Below are 24,069 nucleotides of genomic sequence, written 5' to 3' on the forward strand. Positions count from 1 at the left end.
GTGGAGCACATGGGATGGACACTGTTAGGCTCTCTTCTCCCCTGGAAAGTTTGTGTCAGTGGGCAAGTGGCGCCCCCCATGTCGACTGCAGGCTTCCAGCACCTGCAGAAGTTGGGGGGCCAGGTGACCGACAGCGGCGGGATCCGGATGCGAGGGGCGTCCGGGGAGCTGCCTCCCCGCGGCCGCAGGGCGGGACCGGCGGGGTGGGCGACCCGCCGGAGCGGGGGGGCGGGGACGCAGGGGCGGGTCAACAAAGGTCGGCGATTGTTCCGGGAGGGAAGCCGGGCGTGGGCGGCGGCGCGCAGAGCCGCGGGCGGGGGATGTGAGGCGCGGAGGGCGCGCCCGCGGAGAGTCGGGGCAGCGCGGCGAGACCCCAGGGGTGTGGGGCGGGGTGTTCCGGTCCCCGCCCTGTTTCCCCGCCCCTCCCCCGCCTCCTGCACGCCCCTCCCCCGCCTCCCCGCTGGTTGGAAAGTTTCTAGAACCTCTTCCCAGCGGCCTTTGCGGTTCCAACATGGCGGAGCTGACGGTGGAGGTTCGCGGCTCCAACGGGGCTTTCTACAAGGTACCGTTCTGCCGCTGGGTCGGGTCTCCCGGCGGCCGGGGCAGGTGTGGGGGAGGCTCGGTGGTCCCGGGGAGTGAGGTTTGGAGTCGACCCGGGTGGCCGGACACACGCCCGGGGCCGCTGGGTTCCTGGCGTCTCCCCCCTCCGCCCGCGGTTTAACGGTCTCGGGGTCCGGGCTCCGTTATGTTTTGAAACAAACGTCGGGCCCGTCCGGCGTTTCGCTCCTCGCGGGCCTTTTTCTGGGGTGCGAGTGCGGGCCTCGGCCGGCCGTGAGGGGGAGCCGAGCCGCTGCGGGGCGGGCGGGCGGCCGGGCGGCGGGAGCCCCGGGGAGGGAGCAGGCCCGAGCGCCGCGCGGCGGGGGCGCCGAGGAGGAGGAGGAGGAGGAGGAGGCGGTGGGATTGTGCGGTCACAGCCGCCCTCCCGCCCCGCGGACCGGCCGAGCCGGAGCGCCGCGCCGACCCCTCCCCACCCCTCGGGGGGCGCGTCGCGGAATCTGAGGAATTCACCTTTGTCCGGGGCTCGGGGCTGATAAACTTGAGCGTCCGGAGGAGGAGCGGGGGCTCGGTGGGAGGGTTAGGATCCAGGAGGGGGAACTAGCATGCCTTGCAATGTGGCGGGTTCGAGTCTTTTTTTCCTTTTTCTTTCTTTCTTTTTTTTTTTTTTTTTTTGCGGCCTGGGGAATGGGGCGGCGCCTGCGCCCCTCTAGTCGGGAAGAAAAGGCGAGAGACTTCCCGGCTGTGAAGTGTGAGTTACAGTGTGAGCCAGATGAGGGACGCGGGCAGGGAAGTGGCCCTGTTCTGGACGGCAGTCCCCAGTGGGTTGGCTTGGAAGGTGTTGAGTTTTGTGGGGGTTCCCCCCCTCCTCCCCCCCACGAGGGTGTTTTTGTTTGTTTGTTTCCATTGGGAGGAAGGAGACTGGTGACGGTGGGATTAGATTAGGGCTGGAAAAGGGAAGAGGAATGGGAGGAGAATCGAGCAGGGGCCGCGGAGCTGAGGAGGAAGCCCGCACGGAGCGGTTCTGCCATTGTAACGGTCTCCGCCGTCCCGCACCCCCCTTCCCCCCCGGGAGCGCCGAGATGGTCCGAGATCAATAGAGCCTCCCCAGCTGTCGCCTGTCAGTCAGCCTCCCGGAGCCGGCAGCTCAGATGTTGGAGAGCCCTGGCTATTTTTATGGAGGGGCCTGCCTGCTCCTGGTGCAGGAGCATTGTGCGCGCGCAGGGCTGCTGCTTGCCACCTTTCGTCTCAGCGAACCTTGTATCCCGCGGGGTTTTACTTTATTTGGGGGTCAAAATTTCCTATTTTCAGCGATTCCCCCCCCACCCCACCCCCTCCGCCCCTTTGCCTTTCCTGGTTTACGGATTAGCTCTGTAGATTTGGTGTTTGTTCACTGTCACCTGCAGACAGCATAGTGGGAAATCACAGCAAGACTGTTGGCGTCTAAAGGCTCTCCTCCCTGTGCTCTTGACAACTTTAAATCTCCTTAGGTGATCAGCGAAGTAGGAACGGCGTGACGGGAAGACATTTCAACGCGAGACTCGTTCTAGCAGCAGGCTAGGTGTCACCCTTGGTGCCAGCCAGGCCCTGGCCGGGCCGCTCCGTGGGGTGGAGGGCCCTCCCAGCATGCCAAGGTTGCTGGTTCCATCCTGGGTCAGGGCCTAGGAATGCGTGAATAAATGGAATGACGAGGGGATGTTTTCCTCTCTTCCTTAAACCAGGCAGTAAAGAAACAAACTTTAGTGTCAGACAAAGGGACCTGAGTAAAATTTGAGTAGCTACTTCACTGACTGCTGTTCTTAAGGAAACCTAGAGGTTGCCTCTGAATGAGTGCAGGCACAAGGCACAAAGGGGCTTACCCTACTTTTTCTGTCAAGGGTAAATAAGGTTCATACGCTTTGCAGCAATACTTCCTCACCCATGGAAAAGTTTAATTGCTCACTGTTTGATTACACAGTTCTTGTGTAATGGAGGCATGCTGCTTTTTTTTTCTTCTTGGTCATATTGAAAAGGACTATTTTGTCTTAAATTTTTGTGCAGCATGTAGATGGTAGAACGCCGTTGCTTTTTGGCTAAGTATACTTTATGTTGATTGCTACACAAGATAGCCTTCATTTCTTTTTTATACAACTCATTTATGATCATCATTGAAAGTTTCAGTAGACTGTTTACAGTCTTACTTTGGCTTCTCAGTATCAAGTCAAATCTCCCTATTTTGGAACTCTAAAGGTACCTGTTGTTGATCTCTACCCACCTATGTGCTAGATTCTACTTAGACTTTGACTCAGTTGCTCGGTGTTACCTAACAAAGAAGTGGTTCTTTGGTAAAGTTTGGGAAGGACCCCCAAGCCGCGTTTTTATGTACTAAAATAATTGCATTTGAACATTTGAATTTTACTCTCGCCATAATCCACTGGTACATACATTTTGTGGAAATAGTGGCCTAAAAAACTCTTAGAAGAGTGAGACTGGTGAAGTGGAAGGAAGTCCTTGATTTGAAGTTAAATAAATGGGAATTCTTATTTTTGTACTTTAGCTTACCATTATCTAGCAATGGACCCTGAACAGACCTCTCTGGGTCTGTTTTCTTTTGTGTAAAATGAGGGGTTTGAAAGAGCTCAGGGCCCCAATATTTTTTTTTTCCTACTTGGAAAAAATTGGGTTAACACATAAGCACTTTTTTATTTTTAACTATGTAAATTTAGATTAATTTGAATATACTAAAATTCATCTTTTTAGAAACACAATTATATGAGCTTTGATAAATGCTCATAGTTGTGTAACCATCACCAGGATGAGAGATAGAATAGTTTCACCATCCCATAAATTTCCTTCATCCCCCTTTGTAGTCAACTTCTCTCCTAGGTTGTTTTCTGTTCCCATAGTTTTGCATTTTTCAGAATGTCCTATTTGTAGAATCATACACCTTAATAGCATTTTGAGTGTGGCTTCTTTCATTTAGTGTAGCAGCAATTTAAAGTAATTTTTTTCTAATTGAAATAATGCATGGTTAGTTAGAATTTAGGAAATTGATCAGAAATTGCCTTGAGAATAACAGCTAACATTTTGGTGTGTTTTTTCTTCCAGTTGTGTTTTTCAATGTATAGGTGATTGATTTTCCTTTTTCTCCCCTTCTGTCTATACCAGCGGTTCTCAACCTGTGGGTCGCGACGCAACCACTGGAAAACATATAGCATATCAGATATTTACATTACGATTCATAACAGTAGCAAAATTACAGTTATGAAGTAGCAACGAAAATAATTTTATGGTTGGGGGTCACCACAACATGAGGAACTGTATTAAAGGGTCGCGGCATTAGGAAGGTTGAGAACCACTGGATACCCACAGACACACACTTGGATCTAAATGTGAATTGCCAGTGGCCCTGGCTGGTTAGAGCATGGGCCTGAGGTCCAAAGGATCAAGGTTTTGATTCCTGGTCCAGGGCATGTACCTCGGTTGTGGGTTTGATCCCCTGACTTGTCTGGGCTCTTGTGAGAGGCAACCAATTGATGTCTCTTGCTCTATCCCTCCCCTCCCACACTCCCCCCCACTCCCTTCCACTCTGGCTGAAAATCAATGAAAAAAATATCCTTGGTTGAAGATTAGATGTGAATTGCCAGTGAAGAATTTCAGTCATGGGATTAGTAGCGATATCATCCTGCCTTGAAGCACTGCTCTGTAAACATTGATTAAAGGTTTTCTCCAGGAACTGAAACTGCATTTCACAAATTAATTGGAACCAGTGAATAGCTGAAGATTTGACCAAAAATTAGGATATCCCCCCCCCAAAATAAATACACAAATAATAGCATGTTCTGTATCTTTTTTATGTTTTGAGGGAGTGAGAGAAACATCGATGTGTTATTCCACTCATTTATTCATTCATTGGTTGCTGCCTGTATGTGCCCTGAGCAGAGATGGAACCTGAAATCTTGAGGTATCTGGAGGATGCACTAAGCCCTGTGCAACTGAGCTATCCTGTCAGAGCTGTGTCTTGCTATTATAAATTAACAGTAGATCTATAGTTAGAGATAAAGACCTGATACTTTGTTTGCAGCCTTATAATCTATGGGGATTGGAACAGATGGGAGATATGTTAATTAAGTGCTTGATAGGAGATGTCATTTTTATGGAAATTTGCTTTTATAACCTTTTCTACCTGGAGCATGGCATTTTAGGGTTTATATTACTAGCCATTTAAGATGCCACCCCCCCCCCTTTTTTTTAAAAGCTGTGAGTTAGAATTTACAATCTATGATTGTTAGAGTATTTACAGTGTTGTGTAACCATTACCACAATCTTATTTTAGAACATTTCCTTTACCCATGCCCCCCCAAAACCTTGTGCCTATTTGGGGTCATTAAAATGCTTTTTAACTGATGTACCTGATAATAAGCTTTGTAATAACATTGATAGCTATGGGCAGGATATAATTTTAAATATAAGTTGAAAGTCACTCAATTTCTGGCTCATATAGAGGAAAGTTTCCATGGTGTTCCAAGGAAATGTATAATTTCTAAGATGGTTGAATGACATATTAGGCCTTCTCTATAGAAAATAGAACTAAATACTTTTAGAGCTTTGTGAGTTCTTTGACCATGTAATTGACTACAAAACAAATTTTAAAGTATATTTTCAAAAATCTTATTAACTTAGCTTATTTTAATATTAAAATGAAATTTGATAACAAAATATACAGGTTTAGCATCACTAATGATGATGACCTATGGGGTAATAGTGAAGGAGTTGTATTCTGAGAGTGTAATGACTGCAAAGTTAGTGTAGTTTAGTGTTGACTCCTTTGTGGAGATTAGTTGTTGATGAAAAAGTGGTGGCTGTCAGTAATACTAGGGACACTTAAATTAAAAACATACAATTCCAGATATTTTAAAGGTAATTTTTAGTTTTACATATTTAAAATGTGATTATTATAAAAATGTAAAAGAACTAAGACAATTAAATGAAAAGGCCAATTAACAATTTTTAAAAATTATATTTAAATACTTTTCCTGTAGTTTTGTTTTTATAAGAACAGCACGATTATGAAAACTCTGAAAAAATTAATAAAACTAGCTAAGGATGTATTGCCAAGGTCTTGGCTTTATTTACTTACAGAAAGCATGCTTTTTCCCATATTTTTCATTTTTTGCAGCAGCATATTTCCAACAGCATATTTGTGTGCCTTCTGTGAGTTAGGTAATAGTTTTCTATGAGTGCCTAGATATTCTGTGTCACTTATACATGTATTTCCTGATTTTCTTTCAAGGATTCCATGAGGTATGTGGTATCCCCATTTTACATTTTAGGAAATTGACATGATTAACTTGTTCAAGGTAACACTATGCTGAAGTGAGATTTAACTCTAGGGCTTCTCACTTCCAATTGCCTTGTTGAGCATAATACAGTGGGGCCTGGACTTACTAGTTTAATTCGTTCAGAGACCGAGCTCGTTAAGGAGCTCTTTAACTCAATGCAGCTCAATGCAAAAAATCCGCCGGAGACAGTTGGTATCTCAAAAAACTCGTTAGTCAGTCGGGACACTCGTAAGTCAAGGCCCCACTGTATTAGTTCTTCAAAGGAAATTTTAGAGTAGTGAGCTTACATTTCAGTTACGAATACAGGGCAGACGTGACTGGATAACAACTTGAGAAGTGAGTTCTCTACTACAATGTTAAAGATGTAGCAAACTAGTTTTTGTTGTGTTTTTTGTTTTTGTTTGTTTAGTGGGATGAGCAATATGCCTTCTATCTTCCATGTCTGACCCTTAATTCTTATACTGGCTGGTTGTGAGACCTTGATTTTTTTCATTTGCAGTATGAGACTGTAGGAGTGGTGGAATCTGCTAGGTTCTGTTCACATCTAGCTCTAACAACAATAACACCTATTATTTATTGAGCATGCACACTACCAGATGGTGCAGGTACTTGGCATGAATTTATCTCAGTCCTTTTATTCACAATGAAGGGGAGATCATGTTATCAATTAAGGAAACTGAGGCTATAAATGAATGTAGGTCCATAAAATTAATAGGAGGCTGATTCAAGATTCAGACTGATCTTTCAGACTCTAGAGAGCCTGATGTCTGTCATCACTACAGTATGTTTATTTTGGGGGTACAAATATTATATGGTTTGTCAAATTATTATTCATTATAGATTACTACTAATTAATACAGTGAAAGTCAGGAGGACTGAATTGTGAGGATTCCTAAAAAAATGATTTGAGCTATGTCTTCACTTTACAAAAATTTACTTTTTAGCCACATCACTGTGGCTCAGTATTTGAGCATTGACATATGTACCAGGAGGTCACAGTTCAATTCCTGGTCAGAGCACATGCCTAGGTTTTGGGCTCAATCCCCAGCAGAGAGCATGCAGGAAGCAGCTGATTGATGATTCTCATTGATGTTTCTATCTCTCCCTATTCCTTCCTCTCTGGAATCAATAAAAACATTTTCTTTTTGTAAATCTCTTTACAACAAGCATGTCAGACTCAAAGGCTAACACAGGCCAAATAAGGTTTAAGTTGATGTGGGCTGCAAAAAAACAAAAGCTTCAATTTTCATACGAACGTAGATTTATTTTGATAGAGACATGCTGAATACAAAGGGCTGAAATAAATGAGTAATCCCGAACAACTGGTCGTTATGATGTGCGCTGACCACCAGGGCACGTGTGGATCATGGCAGGTGTTGGCCACGGCAGGATGGTGGAGCAGTTGAGCGGGGGTGCCAGACCAAGCAGGGCGCCAGTCACTGTCATCCAGGCAAGCCTCTGGTGGTTACTGAAAATTCTTTGCTCCTGGTGCTCGCACCTGCTGCCAGTGCCACCCTGCTTGCACCTGCTACCAGCACTGGAGCTGCTGCTCGCACCCACTGACAGTGCTGAGTGACTGGGACCGACACCATGATCAAGCTGGCTCCTGGAGGCGATATATATAGTCTATGTACTATGGGGCGGACGGGGTGCAGGGCGTGGGAAACATATAAGAGCTTTATTGAGATACTAGAAGTCCAATGCATGGATTTGTGCACCAGTGGGATCCCTCGGCCTAGCCTGCAGGATCGGGCCTAAACCAGCTCTCTGACATTCCCCTAAGGGGTCCCTGATTGTGAGAGGGTGCAGACCAGGCCGAGGGACCCCCACCGGTGCACAATAGGGGCCGGGGAAGGATGTGCGAGGGCTCCAGGGCGTATCTGGCCTGTCTCACTCAGTTCCTATTGGCCGGACCTCAGCAGCAAGCTAACCTACTGATCTGAGCATCTGCCCCCTGGTGGTCAGTGCACGTCATAGCGAGCAGTTGAACAGCCTGAGCATGTCATTAGCATATTGGGCTTTGACTGGTTGAATGGACAACCAGACACTTAGCATATTAGGCTTTTATTATATAGGATAATTCACATACTGTAACATTCATCCATGTAAACTATACAATTCATTTATTTTTAGTATATCCACAGAGTGCCGGCAGACAGGAGACTGGGGTTGGAGGATGGCGGAAGGGGCCGACGGGGATGCAGAGGATGGGCCGAGACCTGCCCCTGTGCCCACCACAGCCTCGTGGCCCACGGTTCCTTTCAAGGGCACAAATTCGTGCACTGGGCCCCTAATCATTAACAAAATAATAGAGCATTTTAATAAAAATTATTTTTTCTGAACATTAACTTACCAGACACTGAATAACTGCACAAATTAATAAGCGTAACGCTAATAAACCTCTTTTTCTTGTTCTCGAAAGGAAAATATTTTCTGTTGGCGCACACCAAACAAGTCAGTACAAGACTAATAATGTAGCAGTTGACTGCTAAAATATCCACTGCTAGTATTAGTGGAGAGAAATGGTGCGCCTGCGCATAAGGGAAAATGAATGCAACACAATTATAGTAATCAGTCATTAGCGAACATTGTAGTTCTGAGTTGAGGTATTCTTTAGCTGTAAAATCCATACTAGATTCCAGAGACTTAGTATGAAAAAAAGCATACATATCATAATTTTAAAGTAGTGATTACATATTGAAATATTTTGGATATGTTGAATTAAATTATAAAATTTTTACGAATTTGTATATTAATGTGGCTACTAGCAATTTTAAAACTGGATTATGCATCTTAAATTATAATTTGTGCTGGATATAACTTCATGTGTTTATATCATCCTCAGTTGTTAGCTTTATATTGTGTAAGGTATTTTGGAAAATACTTGAAATATCCTATATAATAAAAGCCTAATATGCAAATTGTCCCCTCGGGTGGTCATTCGACCTGGAGACCGGGAGTTCTGCTTGGGTACTGACCACCAGTGGGTGGTGTGGAACATGGCGGGCGTTGGTGATGTACTGCAACCTCTCACTGGGGGTTGGGGGGATGGGGACGGAGGTGCGGTGAGAATGCACCAAGCCCACTCTCATTCTCCCTCCTACCCTCCCCTGGGACGCTCCTGCACTCAGGTGCCCACAAGGAGCCCGCCTCGCACCTGTGCGGCCTCTTCTGGGTGAGCCAGGCCACAGCTGCCGGGACTGCAGGAGCCAGTTGGGCTCCCCGTGGGTTTACAAGGATGGGTCTGAGAGGCCGGCTGGGAAAAAGTGTGTTGCCCTCTCTGTGCAGCGCCACTGGGCGGCCCAGAGGCCCATACTGTGTCGGGCTGCGCTCACCACATCTCCACATGGGGACTTGGGCTCCGTGACTCAGGCAGAAGGGGGTGTGTGGGGGACTGGGAGCCCAGGTGCTGCCCAGGGCCCAGAGGTCAGCTGGGACCTGCCTTTCCACTCCAGACGCTCACGCTTCAGTCGCCAGCCAGGCCTAGGGACTGCACCTGTGCACGAATTTCATGCACTGGGCCTCTAGTGTTATATATGCATGTGTAGTATGAAACTTTTTTAAATAATGTGACATTTCTTGGTGGTAATCATGCCACATAGCATATTTCTTTCAGGGTACCAGAGCTTTTTAAACAAAAGTTTTATTTCCAATTACAGTAGATGTACCATATTATATTAGTTTCAGGTGTGCTATATTATTTAGACGTTTATATACCTTCTGAAGTGATAACCCTGATAAATCTAATGCTCATCTGACACCATACATAGATATTGCAATATTATTAACTATGTTTAGAAGATTCTTTGGCAGATCTTTAGCAAATAGTAAAACTGTTTTGGTGGCTATTAAATTTTCTAGGACCAAATCTTCAAAAAACAAAAACAGCTCAAGCAAAACAAAAGCAATACTAGGCATTACTTTGTTACTCTGAGCATGTATATTTAGATGTATAACAATACTTTTATTATTTTAAAGAGGCCAAAAGAATGGCAAAAATTGAACCAACATTAAATCTGAGTTAAATACCAATCGTTTTGTCTCTACTATAGCTTCAACACCCTTTGTTTAGTTTTTTTGGAGGATGAGTCTCTCCCAGTAATAACTAATGGAGTTTATAGATATTGTTGGCAAAGGAACATGCATTCCCCTGGCAAGATTTCTTCAGGATAATTAGTCATATTAAAACTTTCCTTCCTTTCCCATGTTATAACTGTTTAGTTTTATAGTTTTTCAGGTTATTTTCAAGTCTCAGGTTTTTCAGTAACTTGATGTGTGTACTTAGTAGTAAGTCTTCAATACATATTGAAAGAACAAATGAATCAGTTATTCTTGGCTTTTGGACTCTGATATATTGTTAGACTTAAACATTATAACATTGCATGCATACAAAACTTCATTTTAAATTTTGATTCAAACAACCTAAATTGGCTTTTTTTTAGGGGTTATATATTAATTCTTGTTAAGTTCAGCTATTGTAACAGAACTTTATGCGTACGGAAAGAACTATTGGGAACTTCAACTCTTTGCAATAGAAAAGTCATAATAGTTTTGGGTGGCCATTTGGAACCACTAAGTCATTCCATTTTAAGGTGAACTGTTGGATTTTACAAACTTGTGAAATTAACAAGCAAAGAACATTACTGGTATGCAAGCATTAGTAGGTGCTTATGCATTCTTATGAAATTTTCATACCTTCATTGTCATTTTATTTAGAACACTTAAATGTTCAATACTAAAGAATGCTGAAGGCTTACCTTGAGTAACTTTTTTCCTTAACACCTTTTGCACCGCTCAGGAGTTTTCTCGTGTTTCGCGTGCCATCTGTTAAGGACCGCTTACGAGTGTTCTCGTTTTTCACGCCCATGGAAAAAGGAGCGAATCTAGATACTTATGTATATTTTGTTTGGTCCCTCTTCATAGAGGAAAATGTTTTACGCAGTACCATACGTTAAAAAAGTACTAGGAACTTTAATTGTTTAATTGTTTCTGTAAATAAAAATGTTATAATTATTGAAAAACAACACCTAAAGTGCATTATGATGATTTAAATAAAATGCAGTTTGCCCAGAAACGTGTGGTCCCTGGCGTATCTTAGAGATTTCTATGCAGTACAAAATGTGTTAATATAACTTATTCCATAATGATGTAATAATTTATGTAAGGTATAATGTGATTAGTAAATTTGCAGATTTTTTTATTTGTGGGATGTGTACATTGATTTAAAATATCTGTTTGTAGATTAGTTTGTCTTTAGTGTATTGTTTGAAGCTACTTTTTTTTTTTTTAAAGAGATTTGAAAAGTTTATTTGAAAATCCATAATTGTGACAGGACATTTTAACATGTTTTCCCAGGGAATGAAAAACAATATTTGGTAGACTATAAAAGCTGAGAGAACAGTTAATAAAATATTTTTATGAAACACCTACAGAAACACCCCAAAATACATGTACTTTTAATCATATCCAGTCAAACAATTGAAAGTATATTGAGGGAACGCCCACAGTCTTCCTGACAGGTGGAAGGTGCTTATTCTCATATGTATGAACCAGGTCAAGGCAGCCAGTGCACGTGGCACCTGAGAAACAAACGCCAGTGTCCTTTTTGACTGCATCATTGTAGATGTCATGGCGAATCAGGAAAGCATACTCACTGGCACGGTTAACTGCAGAAGGTGTTTTCTATACAAATTAGACCATATCTACATATATAAAAGCCTAAGCGACCAAAGGACTGGTCAACCAGTCGCTGTGGCACACACTGACCACCAGGAGGTGGACGCTGGATGCAGGAGCTGCCCCCTGGTGGTCAGTGCACTCCTACAGTGGGAGTGCCGCTGACTGCCCGGCCCAGCAGTCCACCAGCCCGGTGGCAGCCACTCACTCCCCCGGTAGTCCTGCAGATCCATTCTCCAGGGAACGGGCCAGGCACTGATGGACTGGCACCGCCTGCACGATCCCTACAGCTCTGCCAGCCTCCTGGAAGTCGGCCTCGGGCGCCATGGCCACTTCCCCTCCCTAGATACTCTGCAAGGAAGAAACCATTTAAAATCGGCCGCGAGGTGGCTCCCGACAAGGCGTGGACAGCTGGCATGAAGTCAGTGGGATGGATCTGGATCCCTGGCCGCAAGGGCGTCCCACTGCCTGCCCAGAGGGCCGATTGTGTCACAGCTGGCCAGTGCTGCTGTGGTGATGCCGGCCTCTTCCGATTAGGACTGACAGGGCGTGAGCCTGCGGTGGGCACAGTGGGGCTGGGATGAGCTGGAGCGGCAGGCAGGCAGGAGTGGCAGGCGGCGTTGGACTGCCGGTTTTGGCCTAATCCCCGCAGGCCACGCTGAGGGACCCCACCCATGCGAATTCATGCAACGGGCCTCTAGTACAGATATAATCTAGAGAAGAGAGAAATTAGACATAAACATGGGAGTTTGAATCAGTTACCTGGTGAAGTTAAGACTTTTTTTTTAATTGCAGCAGCAGTCTTGAATGTTCATGCTTGTTATTGGAATCAAATTACAGCTTAGATTTTTTAAGTGTAAACATAAAAGTTTGTTAGTTTGAAAGTAGATTTGAGGTCCTAGAGATGGAAATATTTAAAAAGGTGTGCGGAGTAGTAATGTATATATATGCTGTAAGGAAAAAATGCTGGCTTAAGATATATTTATACATAAATGTACATATGTATAATTTTACACATGCTTAAGTATATTGCTTTATTGTAATTTTTAAAAATATGTGTGCTTTTTTAAAAAAAAATTTCAGAGAGAGGAAGGGAGAGGGAGACAGGGATAGAAACAACAGTGATGAGAAAGAATCATTGATCAGCTGCCTCCTGCCCACACCCTACTGGGGATAGAGCCCAAAACCTGGGCATGTGCCCTGACCAGGAGGAATCAAACCTTGACCTCCTGGTTCATGGGTTGACACAACCACTGAGCCACACCAGCTGGGTGCTTTATTGTAATTTTTTCCCTCCTCTTGGCTTCCTTTCACCAGTTGATATCCTTTCTTCCCCATTTTATTTTAGGTAATCCTTTTATAGCCAAGTATACATCATACCTGATTTGCCTACATACTCAGTAGAATGGTGTATAGATACACATTCAGATACTCATGTATGTTTTTTCCATAGTCTATGAAAAAAAGATAATCTACATCTTGGCTCTTTTTACTTGGAATGTAATTATGTTTTAATGGTTATGTAATGTTTCACAGGAAGAATTACCATGAAATTCAGTCATTCTCCAGGTAGTAGATACTTGGTTCTCATTTTTTTGCTACTCCACATACCTGTTTCTATTGGGTAGATTTCAAAATGGGATAGCTTGTAGAAGGGAACTTGTTTTTGTTTTTAACTCTAATGTTAACAGATTAAATTTCCAAAAAGGCTTAGCACTTCCTTTTTCTTCCACCAATGACTGTCAGTGCTTTTCTTTACATCTTACCAGGAATGGGTTTTATAATCTTTAATTTTTGCCTGTGTTGGATGTAAAGGATTATCTCATTGGAACTTTGACTTGCAGAATTTTAATATTTGTTGGCCACTTGGATTTACTTTTCCATAAGTTGCCTGTCATTTGCCCATTTGCCTATTGGGATGTCATTTGTCCCTTTTTGGGATTGCTTAAGAGTTATTTATTGTAAGAGTTCTCCTCCACATCTATTATCTGTTGACATTCTGGTATCCCTGGCCATAGAGAACTTTTAATTTTTTTTTGTATACTGAACTATTTTTTCCCTGTTAAGGCTTTAGGGTTTCCAGTCCTGGTTAAGACATCCTATGTTCAGATTATACATAACATTCCTTAGGTTTTCTTATAGTGTTTCATTCATCCATTTTATATTTACTACATCAAGACTTACTTTTGAATATTTATAGGCAGTTGTATTAGCACCATGTATTAATGGGGAATGGGGAGATGTGGGGGAATTGGTATTTGCTCTCTTTAGCCAAGTCTTCCTCAGTTCTAGGATTGGGATGGTAGGAGGATGTCCAACTCCAAGAAAGCTGGGTCTCATTCAGGGTTTGTAGAATCTGGTGAGAATTGCCCCAAAAAGTCTCTTAGGTGCTTTGGGAAGACCATAGCGTCCCTGAAGTGGGACATTGTGACTTGCTTTTGGGCAAATAAGCGAGTTAGGAGTCTTATTTTCCTTATCTTACTGTCCTGGGCCCTCTTTTGTTTTACCTACCACATAAATAGTGGATTTGAGCCCCGTCTTAATAGTGAAACCCCACTATACTATTGTGCCTTTAATAAGAGATTTTTTCCCCTTTCCCTATTGATGAGATTTTTTTTATATATATATGTTAACTGTATACATAGTTCAGAAACACATTGCTTTATTATAAATTATTTAAATTGTGTGACATAAAAGCTCCAGGAAGATTTACCATGGTATTTATTGAGGGTTCGGGAGAGGAGGGATAACTTTAAATACTTCTAGCATACCTTTGAGTGCCTGGGAATACCTTAGTTTAAGATACTTCAACTGTTTGCAAATTGAGACTCATATAAAACTAGGATTCGTGCACTGGCCTGGCCTGCGCCCTCTCGCAATCCGGGGGATGTTGGAGAGCCGGTTTTGGCCTGATCCCCGCAGGCCAGGCCCGGGGACCCCACCTCATGCACTGGGTTTATGGTATGCATATAAGATCTTTGGTTAATCTCTTCCTGCCCTCCCCCCTCTTCCCTTCCCTCCGAGATTCATCAGTCTGTTCCATGTTTCCATGCCTGTGATTTCTGCTCCTGTGTTGAGCATCTGCCCCCTGATGGTCAGTGTGCGTCATAGCTACCGGCTGGTCAGCTCATCCCTTAAGCTTTTATATATGTAGATTGCGTAGGTTATGATGACCACTTATATCTGAGAAGCCCCCAAGTTAGTTTTCTCAACCTAATAGAGTTTCTCATCTGAATTAAAAAACACACTCTTCTCAGTTTTTCAAAGATGGTGTATAGCTAGTGCCATTCTATATGCATGGGAGAGAAGTTAATTTATTTTGGACAATGAATGCTTTCATGATTGGGCTCTTAGAGACTTGTGTTGTATTCAGTTTTCTCTTTTTAATCCTGTAAATTGGATCATATGTGTATAGAGTGCAAAGTAGGACAACAGATGATGCTGACTGTTGGCATGTTGATTGGAGCTGTAGAAGTAAGCCAAAGGTAGAGATGCCTCTAGTTGGAAGTTGGGTTTAGATTCCAAGTACTAGGTTATTTTTCCATTTGGGAAGTTAGTGGAAGATCCATACAATTTCACTGTATTGAAAATGGCATCAGGTGTAAGAGGCATTAAGTGGAAATATTGTCAACTAACCTGAGAGGTAGTTTTCTTTATCTTTTAGAATTTTTTTATATACTTATGGAAAGGTCATCTTCAAACATCTTGCATACATAAAATGAAAACATAAGCATTACATTTAAATTAAATTCAATTTGGTTAAAACACCTTCACAGGTGATTGTATTTCTTCTTACAATATCTTCTTCAGTGCCATGGAGAGCATTGATGTTGCAAGCAAACTTTAAAAGAGCTTTCCTCAATTAATCTCCAGGATTTTCTCCCAAGAGTTTTCACCCACTCTGCAACATTTAGTGCTGGTGCTTTCTTGATTTTATCAGAAGGTGTCAGCAGAACAGCCTTCTGGTAAGAAACGGCAGTCTTTCCTAGAATGGTCCTTCATTGGTTTGCTGAATGAAATGTCAAGGTGTTGTCAAGTGTCAAAGAAAATTGCAAGCAAACCAAGTTTGAGCATACTAGTACTTTTTAAAAAATTGATTTTAGAGAAAGAGGAAGGGGGAGAGAGAGAAGCATTGATTTGTTTTTCTACGTATTTATCTATTCATTAGTTGATTCTTGTATGTGCCCTGACCAGGAAACAAACCTGAAATCTTGGTATATCAGTACAATGCTCTAACCAATTGAACTCCTGGCCAGGGCTTTGAGCATACTTAAACAGTAACACTTATATTTATATTCTGACTGCCATATGGTTATCAGCTATTCTAAGATGCCATCTATCATTGTAAGAAGCATTCCGATTTCAGAGATATTAAATCATTGGTATTGATGGGCTGAGAAGGCAGACTGTGGTCAGAGGATGAATCATTAAGTAAACTGATAATTGATCAAAGGGTAACAAGTAATAAATCCATTGTGGCCATTCTTGGAAAGCAAAAACCTGAGGCAAATTTTGCATAAATTATGCTATTAAACTTTTCATTTTTCATGAGTCACGCTTTATAATCACATTTATCCACAACAGTAAACTTTACCTAATGTAGTTGGGAAAAATGGAGACTTAACCCAGTCAGATAGGCCCTATATAGGACCTGATATATAGAGAGAATTTATTCTAATTAATTTGTTTATAGATTACAATATTTAATCACCTTTGCTTCCGTAATTAAGCCATCAACTAATATTTGGAGAAGGCATAAAAAATGTGGTTACTTCACTGTTGTGTCAAATAGATGGAAAAATAAAGTCTCTAAATTTCACAACAGTAATCCTGAGAAAGAGTTTAAGAGTTTTGGATCTGGGCTTCCACTTAACCATTAAGAATTCATGCTCTCTAGTTTCTGTTAGTAGTTTCCTGAGTAGTAATGTTTTAAAGTTTCTGTTTCCTTATAAGGAATGTAAGTTTAGGGTTGAAGTGAATTACAATATTAAGAAGTCTGGATTTTTAAAAAATCTAAAGTAATGGGCGGATTTTAAATGATAATTACTTTCCAGTCAAAGGAATTTTTCTAGACTAGGATGATATGTTCTTAATGAAGTTAGTAGGAATGTTCCAGAGGGATTCATGCTTTTCTGTAGGTTTCTAAGCCTCAACAAGCAATCTCTGATAAATTGATTCATACTTTAAACATTAAAATTTTATTTTAACTTACATTTATGTTTTGGACAACAGAGCTGCCTCTTCAGTTGTGAACTAGATTTTGTTCTGGAACTTTGGCTTAAATAGGCTTTTAGGAAAAGGTGCCTTATTTCTTCACATTAGTATTGCTACCAGACTTAACCTTTTGGAGTTTAAAAATACGAATTAGCAAAAGCATTTTATCATCTGATTGCTCCAGACCGAAAAATAGGTTTTTTTGTTTTGTTTTGTTTTGTTTTAAGTATTTTTGATTGATTTCAGAGAGGAATGGAGGAGAGAGAGAGATAGAAACATCAATGATGAGAGAGAATCATTGATCTGCTGCCTCCTGCATGTCCCACACTGAGGACTGCGATGGCAACCCGGGCATGTGCCCCACTGGGAATCGAACTGTGACCTCCTGGTTTATAGGTAGATGCTCAACCACTGAGCTATACTGGCTTGGCAGAAGAGGTTTTAAATTTAGTAATTATAATAGAAACTTTGGGCTATGTATATGTGTATGATTTCAGCTTCTTTTCTCTAATGTGAGGGAACTGAAAGGTGTATAAGAGAAATTTTGTCCATCTTCAGAGTCATTGCCAGGGTCCATAATTCACCCCTTCTTATTTTTGACTGTATATCTCAATTTTTGAATTCCTATAAGAATTCCATCTTGCTTTCTGTTTAACCAATAAGATTTTCTTCCACATGAGTACCTACCAAGTTGAAAAACCTGTTTTTCAGTTGTGGTGTTCTGTAACTTCAAAAATGTATTCTTATGTTAAGCCGATACAGCTGTGTTCCTTGTACCACAGGCCATTTAAGCTCCCACCCCAAAATTGCCATAAACCCTATGCAAATGTTTAAAAAATGAAGTCGATTTTTATGTTCTAATGAGAAAGGATCTACAAGATATAAAGTGGGAAGAGAAAAGCAAAGTTCAAAACAAATTGTAGTAAATTTGTAATACTTTAAAGAGGATTTTATACATGTCTAAAATTACAACTTACTTTTTTGTGACTTGCCCTGCCCATTTACATAATTAATACCCATTCTTATCAGCTTATTTCAGCTTGTTCTTACTAAATCAGCAAATAATACTATAAATTGGGATTTTAACTGTTGTTTCACTCCCCTTTTCTTTTTTTGTGATACTGTTTGCTTAATCATATTTTAGCCTTTAGTAATATAAGTTTATCAAACTTTTTGTTTGTGGCTCTGTTTGTTGTTGTTGTTTTTGGGTACTTGTCTTGGGCTTTCTCCTAAAATCTTTATTGATTTTTAAAAAGTTTGAAACATTCATCCATTGATTTTTGGTGAAGAAATCCATTTTCTTCTGTTTTTAGCTTTCTAGATGAGTTAAACCTATTTTTTGGAATCTGTGTCTTTTTTGTCTCGATTATTGTAGCTTTAAAATGAACTTTAATGTTTGGATAGAGGTAGTGTATTCTAGTTAACTCCTACTCCCATTTAAAAGTTTCCTTTTTGAATACTTTCTTGTTTTGGTGTAGTTTTATTAGGAATGACCCATTCTCCAACAGAATCATATACTCCTTTAGTATTTTAATGGGATTCCATTTAGGGATTTATTGAAATTTTTGTAATATCCAGACCCTCTATAACTGGTTCTCAACCTGTGGGTCACGAACAATGAAAATACAATCCTGCATATCAGATATTTACATTACGATTCATAACAGTAGCAAAATTACAGTTATGAAGTAGCAACGAAAATAATTTTATGGTTGGGGGTCACTGCAATATGAGGAACTGTATTAAAAGGTCGCAGTATTAGGAAGGTTGAGAACCACTGCTCTATAAGAATGATGTGGTTTACATTTTCCAAAACATTTATTAGTCAAGTTTCAAAGATTTCTGCACATTATGCACTTTTTTGTTTTTGAGGGCATTTCTACAGTTTTGTTTTTAAGGCTGTTAGAATATTTTTTGTCCTTTATTTTCCAGCTGCTTGTTATTTTTATCTAGAAAGCTGATTATTGGTTAACTTGCCACCTTACTGAATATTTAAAAATAAATTTATTTTAGGCTAGATTGCATTTGAAAAATAATTTCTTAAAATAGTGCTTAACTACTTACGGATTTCTGTTCCCTTTGAAACCAAAAATGCGGGTGTTTTGAGTCCCAGTTCTTGTCTCACCCCCCCCCCCCAAAAAAAAAAAATGAAATCAAGGACCAAAACGATTAATGGAACCAAAGTTTATTGGGAGAAGCCAGTCCTGGAAAAGGTGCAGCTAGGGTTCTAGGAGCAGGCCAGTGTCCAGAACTTCCTTCCATGTTACAGTGGGAGTAGTTTAGTATCCAAGCTAATTAAAGTCTCTAATAGTCCATGTGTGGAAGGCCACATGGCCATAAGCCATGTGGGCTCAGGGGACATGCTCCCCTGCAACAGGAATGTTAGGTATCAATTGTGCACTGCACCAGGGGAGAAGGGAAGGGAGTGCTCACTCTTTTGTATATATATTCTTGCCCCACAGCCTTGTGATTGGTTATCTGCATGCAGTCTTTGCGATAGCCATACATTTTAAAGGTAATGCCTCTGGTGCACTTGCTTGCACGCATCCTTCCTTCCCACCCCAATTGGGGTGTTCTAATATCTTTGCCTAGCTGGGTTCTTGGTTTCACTTCCTCCTGCTATAGTCCCGCCCCTACCTAGCTAACTCTTTTTGGTCTCACCATCTCTCCTCCCTTACCCCCAATTTACACATGATTTATGACATTCTTGGGTTTTCACTACATGATGCTCTTTCTTCTTGGAGAACATTCTAAGATACTTTGATGACATGTTTGAATGAACAGATTAAGGGACTATTTTATAAAGATGCCTTGGAATCTTTCATATTTGCGTATGTATGCAAAGATGAAAAAGAAATGTGAAAAGTTCTGTTCTGAGAAATATGGTTCCTGAACCAGATGATTGTGAGTAGGAAGAGAGATAAAAATCCCTAATGTTGGAGTACCAGGAGGAAGACAAAGTTACGGAGAATTAAAGTCATAAAGGCGCCCCCCCCCACCGCAAATACGCAATGTGCCGACAAATGTAGCTATTGTTATTTGGTGACCCTTGATTCAAAGACTTTGGCAGAGATGCCACTCTGCTGTTTGGGGTCTCCTTAGTAGAAAGGGACCTACCATTATTCTGCTGACTTGGAGAGTACAAAAATGTCTTGAAAAGTATTGACTTTGACCTGCACCAAATGGACACAATTTAATCGAGATCTAGCCACCAAAGTATCTTATCCTTAGCATCTAGGTTTTGGGCGATGGGACATATTTCCTAACTATTCACTACAGTCCAAATGCACTTTAAGGACTGGCTGTCAGGTCCTTAATCTATTTAATCTTATGCCTGAAGGATTTAAACAATAAGAGTAGGTGTCCAGAGCTTTATTTTTTTCTTAAAGATTGTGAAAGTGTGCATCCAAACAAAGCTGATACTGATGTGCTGGAAGTAAAGTGGGGGTGGGGACAGGTATAAGCACTGATTTTTAATGGAAAAAGATTTTATTATAATGAAGAGTAGAATTTCCCAGTGACTTGGAGCTCTGATTTGAACTAGTCCACATTATACAGAAATGATAAGGATTGATATAATGGAACATTCCAAATTCTGAAAGTTGTTTGTGAAGGACTAGAAAATAGAAAACATTAGTGAAAGCTGAAAAGTATGACTGACCTCTGATGGTAAGATATGTTTTACTCTAATATTCATGAAATTGAAAATTCTAAGTTTCTGAAACATAGAAATTGCAAGAGTGTAACAGAAATAGATGTGCTGGTAACATAACTATGAAAGTGCTCACCAAAAAATGATTGCTGAAAGTAGATGTGTGAATGAAGTACTAGGAATAGAGAAACAGACAAGGATATCATTAATATAGTATGGTCAGGTAATCAGAGCTTGTACTAGAATGGCAATTCTTAATTTTTAGCTTTGGGAGGAGAGGAATAAAAAAAAAAATGAGCCCAGAATTGCAAACAGGAACCATTATAGCACTCGTGAAAGGAAAATACACTACGCTCTCACTTAACATCATCCATAGGTTCTTGGAAACTGGAACTTTAAGCAAAACTACCTATAAGAAAACCAATTTTACCATAGGCTAATCCTATATAATAAAAGGGTAATATGTAAATTGTCCCCTCCACCGGGAGTTCGACCAGGTGGTGGGGCCAGCCCACCCGGGTTCCCTCCCCCCCCGCCAGTCCAGCCCAATGGACCCCGATCAGGGCAGCCAGCTGGACCCCACCAGTGCAGGAGCCTCTAGTTGATATATAAACAAGAGTTAAATTCCTAAAGCATATTTCTGATCACAAAAATGTCACCAGATTTCTAAATAAAGATTCAAAACACATTTAATATTAAACATTGAAATTTGAGTTATATAGACATTTAAGAAAGATGAATAAAAACGATGATTTTTCAACCTGCTTTTTCCACTTCAGGGTTGGGGGATGGGGAGGGGATTGGAGCCTATCCTGGCAACTTGGGGCACCAGGCATGAACCAGCCCTTGACAGGAATCCCTTCCATCTTGGGGCACACTCCTCCCACACTCACTCAGACTGGGACATTCACCTCATGTGCATATCTTCAGGATGTGGGAGAAAACTGGAGTACCTGCCTAGAGAACACCAACACCGATACGGGGTGAATGAGCCAACTCTACACAGGACGGGAATAGATTTTTTTTACTCTCAACATGAAAATGAAACAGTACAATTTGAGAACCTGCTGTATCCTGAGTTTTAGGCCTCAAAAAATGTTTGTATTGATATAACCCATAACACAAATAAATCAGGTTATAGGCTTTTAAAGCTGGAGAGAGATCAGGGTCAAATTACAGATCATATAATTGAGTAGCAGATGTGGGAGGAGGGTACTGAGAGATGAATTATAGTTATCTACATTCTGTGAATGGTGATTTTTTTGTTTTTAATCCTCACCCAAGGATATTTTTTTCCCATTGATTTCTAGAGAGAGTGGAAGGGAAGGGGGAAACAGGAGGAAAAAAAAATCCACATGAGAGAGAAACATCTATTGGTTGCCTACCTACATGCCCCTTACAACCCCTACTGGAGCTGGGGAATCTGCAACCCAGGTACTCACTCTTGACAGGGAATCCCGTGACCGGGTCTGAGGGCAGAAGGCCATGGCTAATGCTCTAAACAAACCAGCCAGGGTGGCGATTTCTATATTATTAAAGAAAATGAATTTTTTTTTTTTCTTTTTCAGCCCCCATCTGTTACCCTCTTCTAAGTTCCAAAGATTTTTCTGGAGTGGTATTGTTGATCTTGCTTTTTGCCTTTTCCACTACCAGTTTGTTTCATAGTCTTTGGTTTTCTGATTTACTTAGAAGAATGTCTAAAGTATAGTATTTAAATATTGGTAGTTGTTGCTTTTTTAGAAATTGATTAGGCTTCTACATCTATTTTGTGAGTTTACTAAATTTTGTTGCATTTTTGTGTGTGTTTCTTTTGTATGTGTGTGCGTGTGGGGGGTTATCCCTAAAAATCTTTTTGGTATTGTTTAATGGGCTTCTGATAAGGAGATGAGGTAAACAGATGTGCTCATTTCTGCTCTCTTTTAACAAGTAACTGAAAATGTATGTTTATTTAGATAGTTTTAGTGCATCGTATGAAGTCTAGTCTGATCTTTGTTTTGCAAAAATATTTACTAAATACCTGGTGTTTCAAAGTGTGTGTATGCGTTTGGTTAAGGTTGAGAACTTTGCATTTCTGATTGACAGAAATATAAAGTGTCATTTAATGTCAGTTGTAATCATAATCAGGTGCCAAGGACTGCTTGCCCAAGGTTATATAGCGATAGAGCCAAAGATTTGAATAACAGTTGTTCTGTACTTGAGTCCTTTGTTCTTTCTTGAGTATGTTAGGTCTAACGATTTCTTTCAGCTATATTCATCAAATGAAGGTAGAGTAATTTTAAGACTTAAAAATGACTACTGGTTTTTATTGAGAATCCTATATAATAATCCTATATAACAAAAGACTAATATGCAAATCGACCTAATGGAGGAACAACCGGTTGCTGTGACGCACACTGACCACTAGGGGGCAGACGCTTAATGCAGGAGCTGCCCCTGGTGGTCAGTGTGCTCCCACAGAGGGAGCGCTGCTCAGCCAGAAGCCGGGCTCATGGCTGGCAAGCGCAGTGGTGGTGGCGGGAGCCTCTCCTGTCTCTGTGGTAGTGCAAGCCTCTTCTGTGGACACACCGCCTGTGCGCTCCTTCCCCATCTGGACCAGGATTGGGACCAGTATCGAGACTGACTGGATGCAAGCCTGCGGCTGCTTCTCACTCATAAGCACACTGGTATCGCCCTAGGATGGGTGCACAGAGACCATAGTAGAGTGGCAGCAAGCCTACCGAGCGGTGGTGGTGGCAGGTGCAGCAGGGCCATGATGAGCAGGAGCGGCGTGGCACCAGGCCTGGGCTCAGACTCCTCCCTGGCCGCCTGCTGCTTCCTGCACTACTACATCCCTCGGGGGATGTTGAGCTGCCAGTTTTGGCCCGATCCCCGCAGGCCATGCTGAGGGACCCCAGTGGTGCACGAATCCATGCACCAGGCCTCTAGTCTATTTATATTCATTACAAAATGGTTTTGAGGCAGTGTACTCACCCTTTTTTTTTAAGCAAAGAAGGAAGAGAAGTTCTAGGAAAAATAAGATTAGGTTAATGGTAAGGTTAGTATTACTAATGTGGTCTTTTCGGCCCCGGTGAGGCCGAGACGGCCCCGGTGAGGTCGAGACGGCCCCGGTGAGGCCGAGACGGCCCCAGTGAGGTAGTAATGGCCCCGGTGAGGTCGGGATGGCCCCGGTGAGGTTGAAACAGCCCTGGTGAGGCTGAGACGGCCCCGGTGAGGTCGGACGGCCCCGGTGAGGACGAAACGGCTCCAGTGAGGTTGGGACAGATAATGGGGACCAGTATAGACTGATGAACAGGGGTAGATGCAGAGGCAGAGCAGCATTGAACAGACTGTCAAACTACAATGGGAAGCCTGGAGAGGGTTGGGGGGGCGTTAAGAGATCAACCGAAGGACTTATATGCATGCATATAAGAATAACCAATGGACACAAGAGACTAGGGGGTAGGGGCCGGGGGAATGTCAAGGGGGGGAAAAAGGAGACATATGTAATACTCTTTGTAATACTTCAAGAAATAGAAATTATAAAAAAAAGAATGTGGTCTTTTCAGTTATTAAAGGTGGGCTATAATTTAATATTTATAACTAATATTTATAATAAATTTGAGTTTTTTCCTCCATGCCAAGTACTGTAAACATTAGTTATTTTACTTGATT

The 24,069-nt window shown here is 41.7% G+C and overlaps 1 protein-coding gene across 6 annotated transcripts in view; it reads left to right on the forward strand.

Moving 5' to 3' along the window:
• Positions 1-265: 265 nt before the first annotated feature.
• The window catches only part of FXR1 (FMR1 autosomal homolog 1), a 65,477-nt gene continuing 41,673 nt past the window's right edge, over positions 266-24,069 (forward strand). For all 6 annotated transcript variants that reach the window (XM_081087846.1, XM_081087847.1, XM_081087850.1 and 3 more), the window contains exon 1: positions 266-562. In XM_081087846.1, coding sequence (XP_080943972.1) covers positions 512-562 — 51 coding nt within the window. In that variant the 5' untranslated portion in view covers positions 266-511. The remainder of the gene's footprint in view (positions 563-24,069) is intronic.

The sequence above is a fragment of the Myotis nattereri genome (genome assembly GCF_964212035.1).
Source record: "Myotis nattereri genome assembly, chromosome: 3".
Lineage (NCBI taxonomy): Eukaryota > Metazoa > Chordata > Mammalia > Chiroptera > Vespertilionidae > Myotis > Myotis nattereri.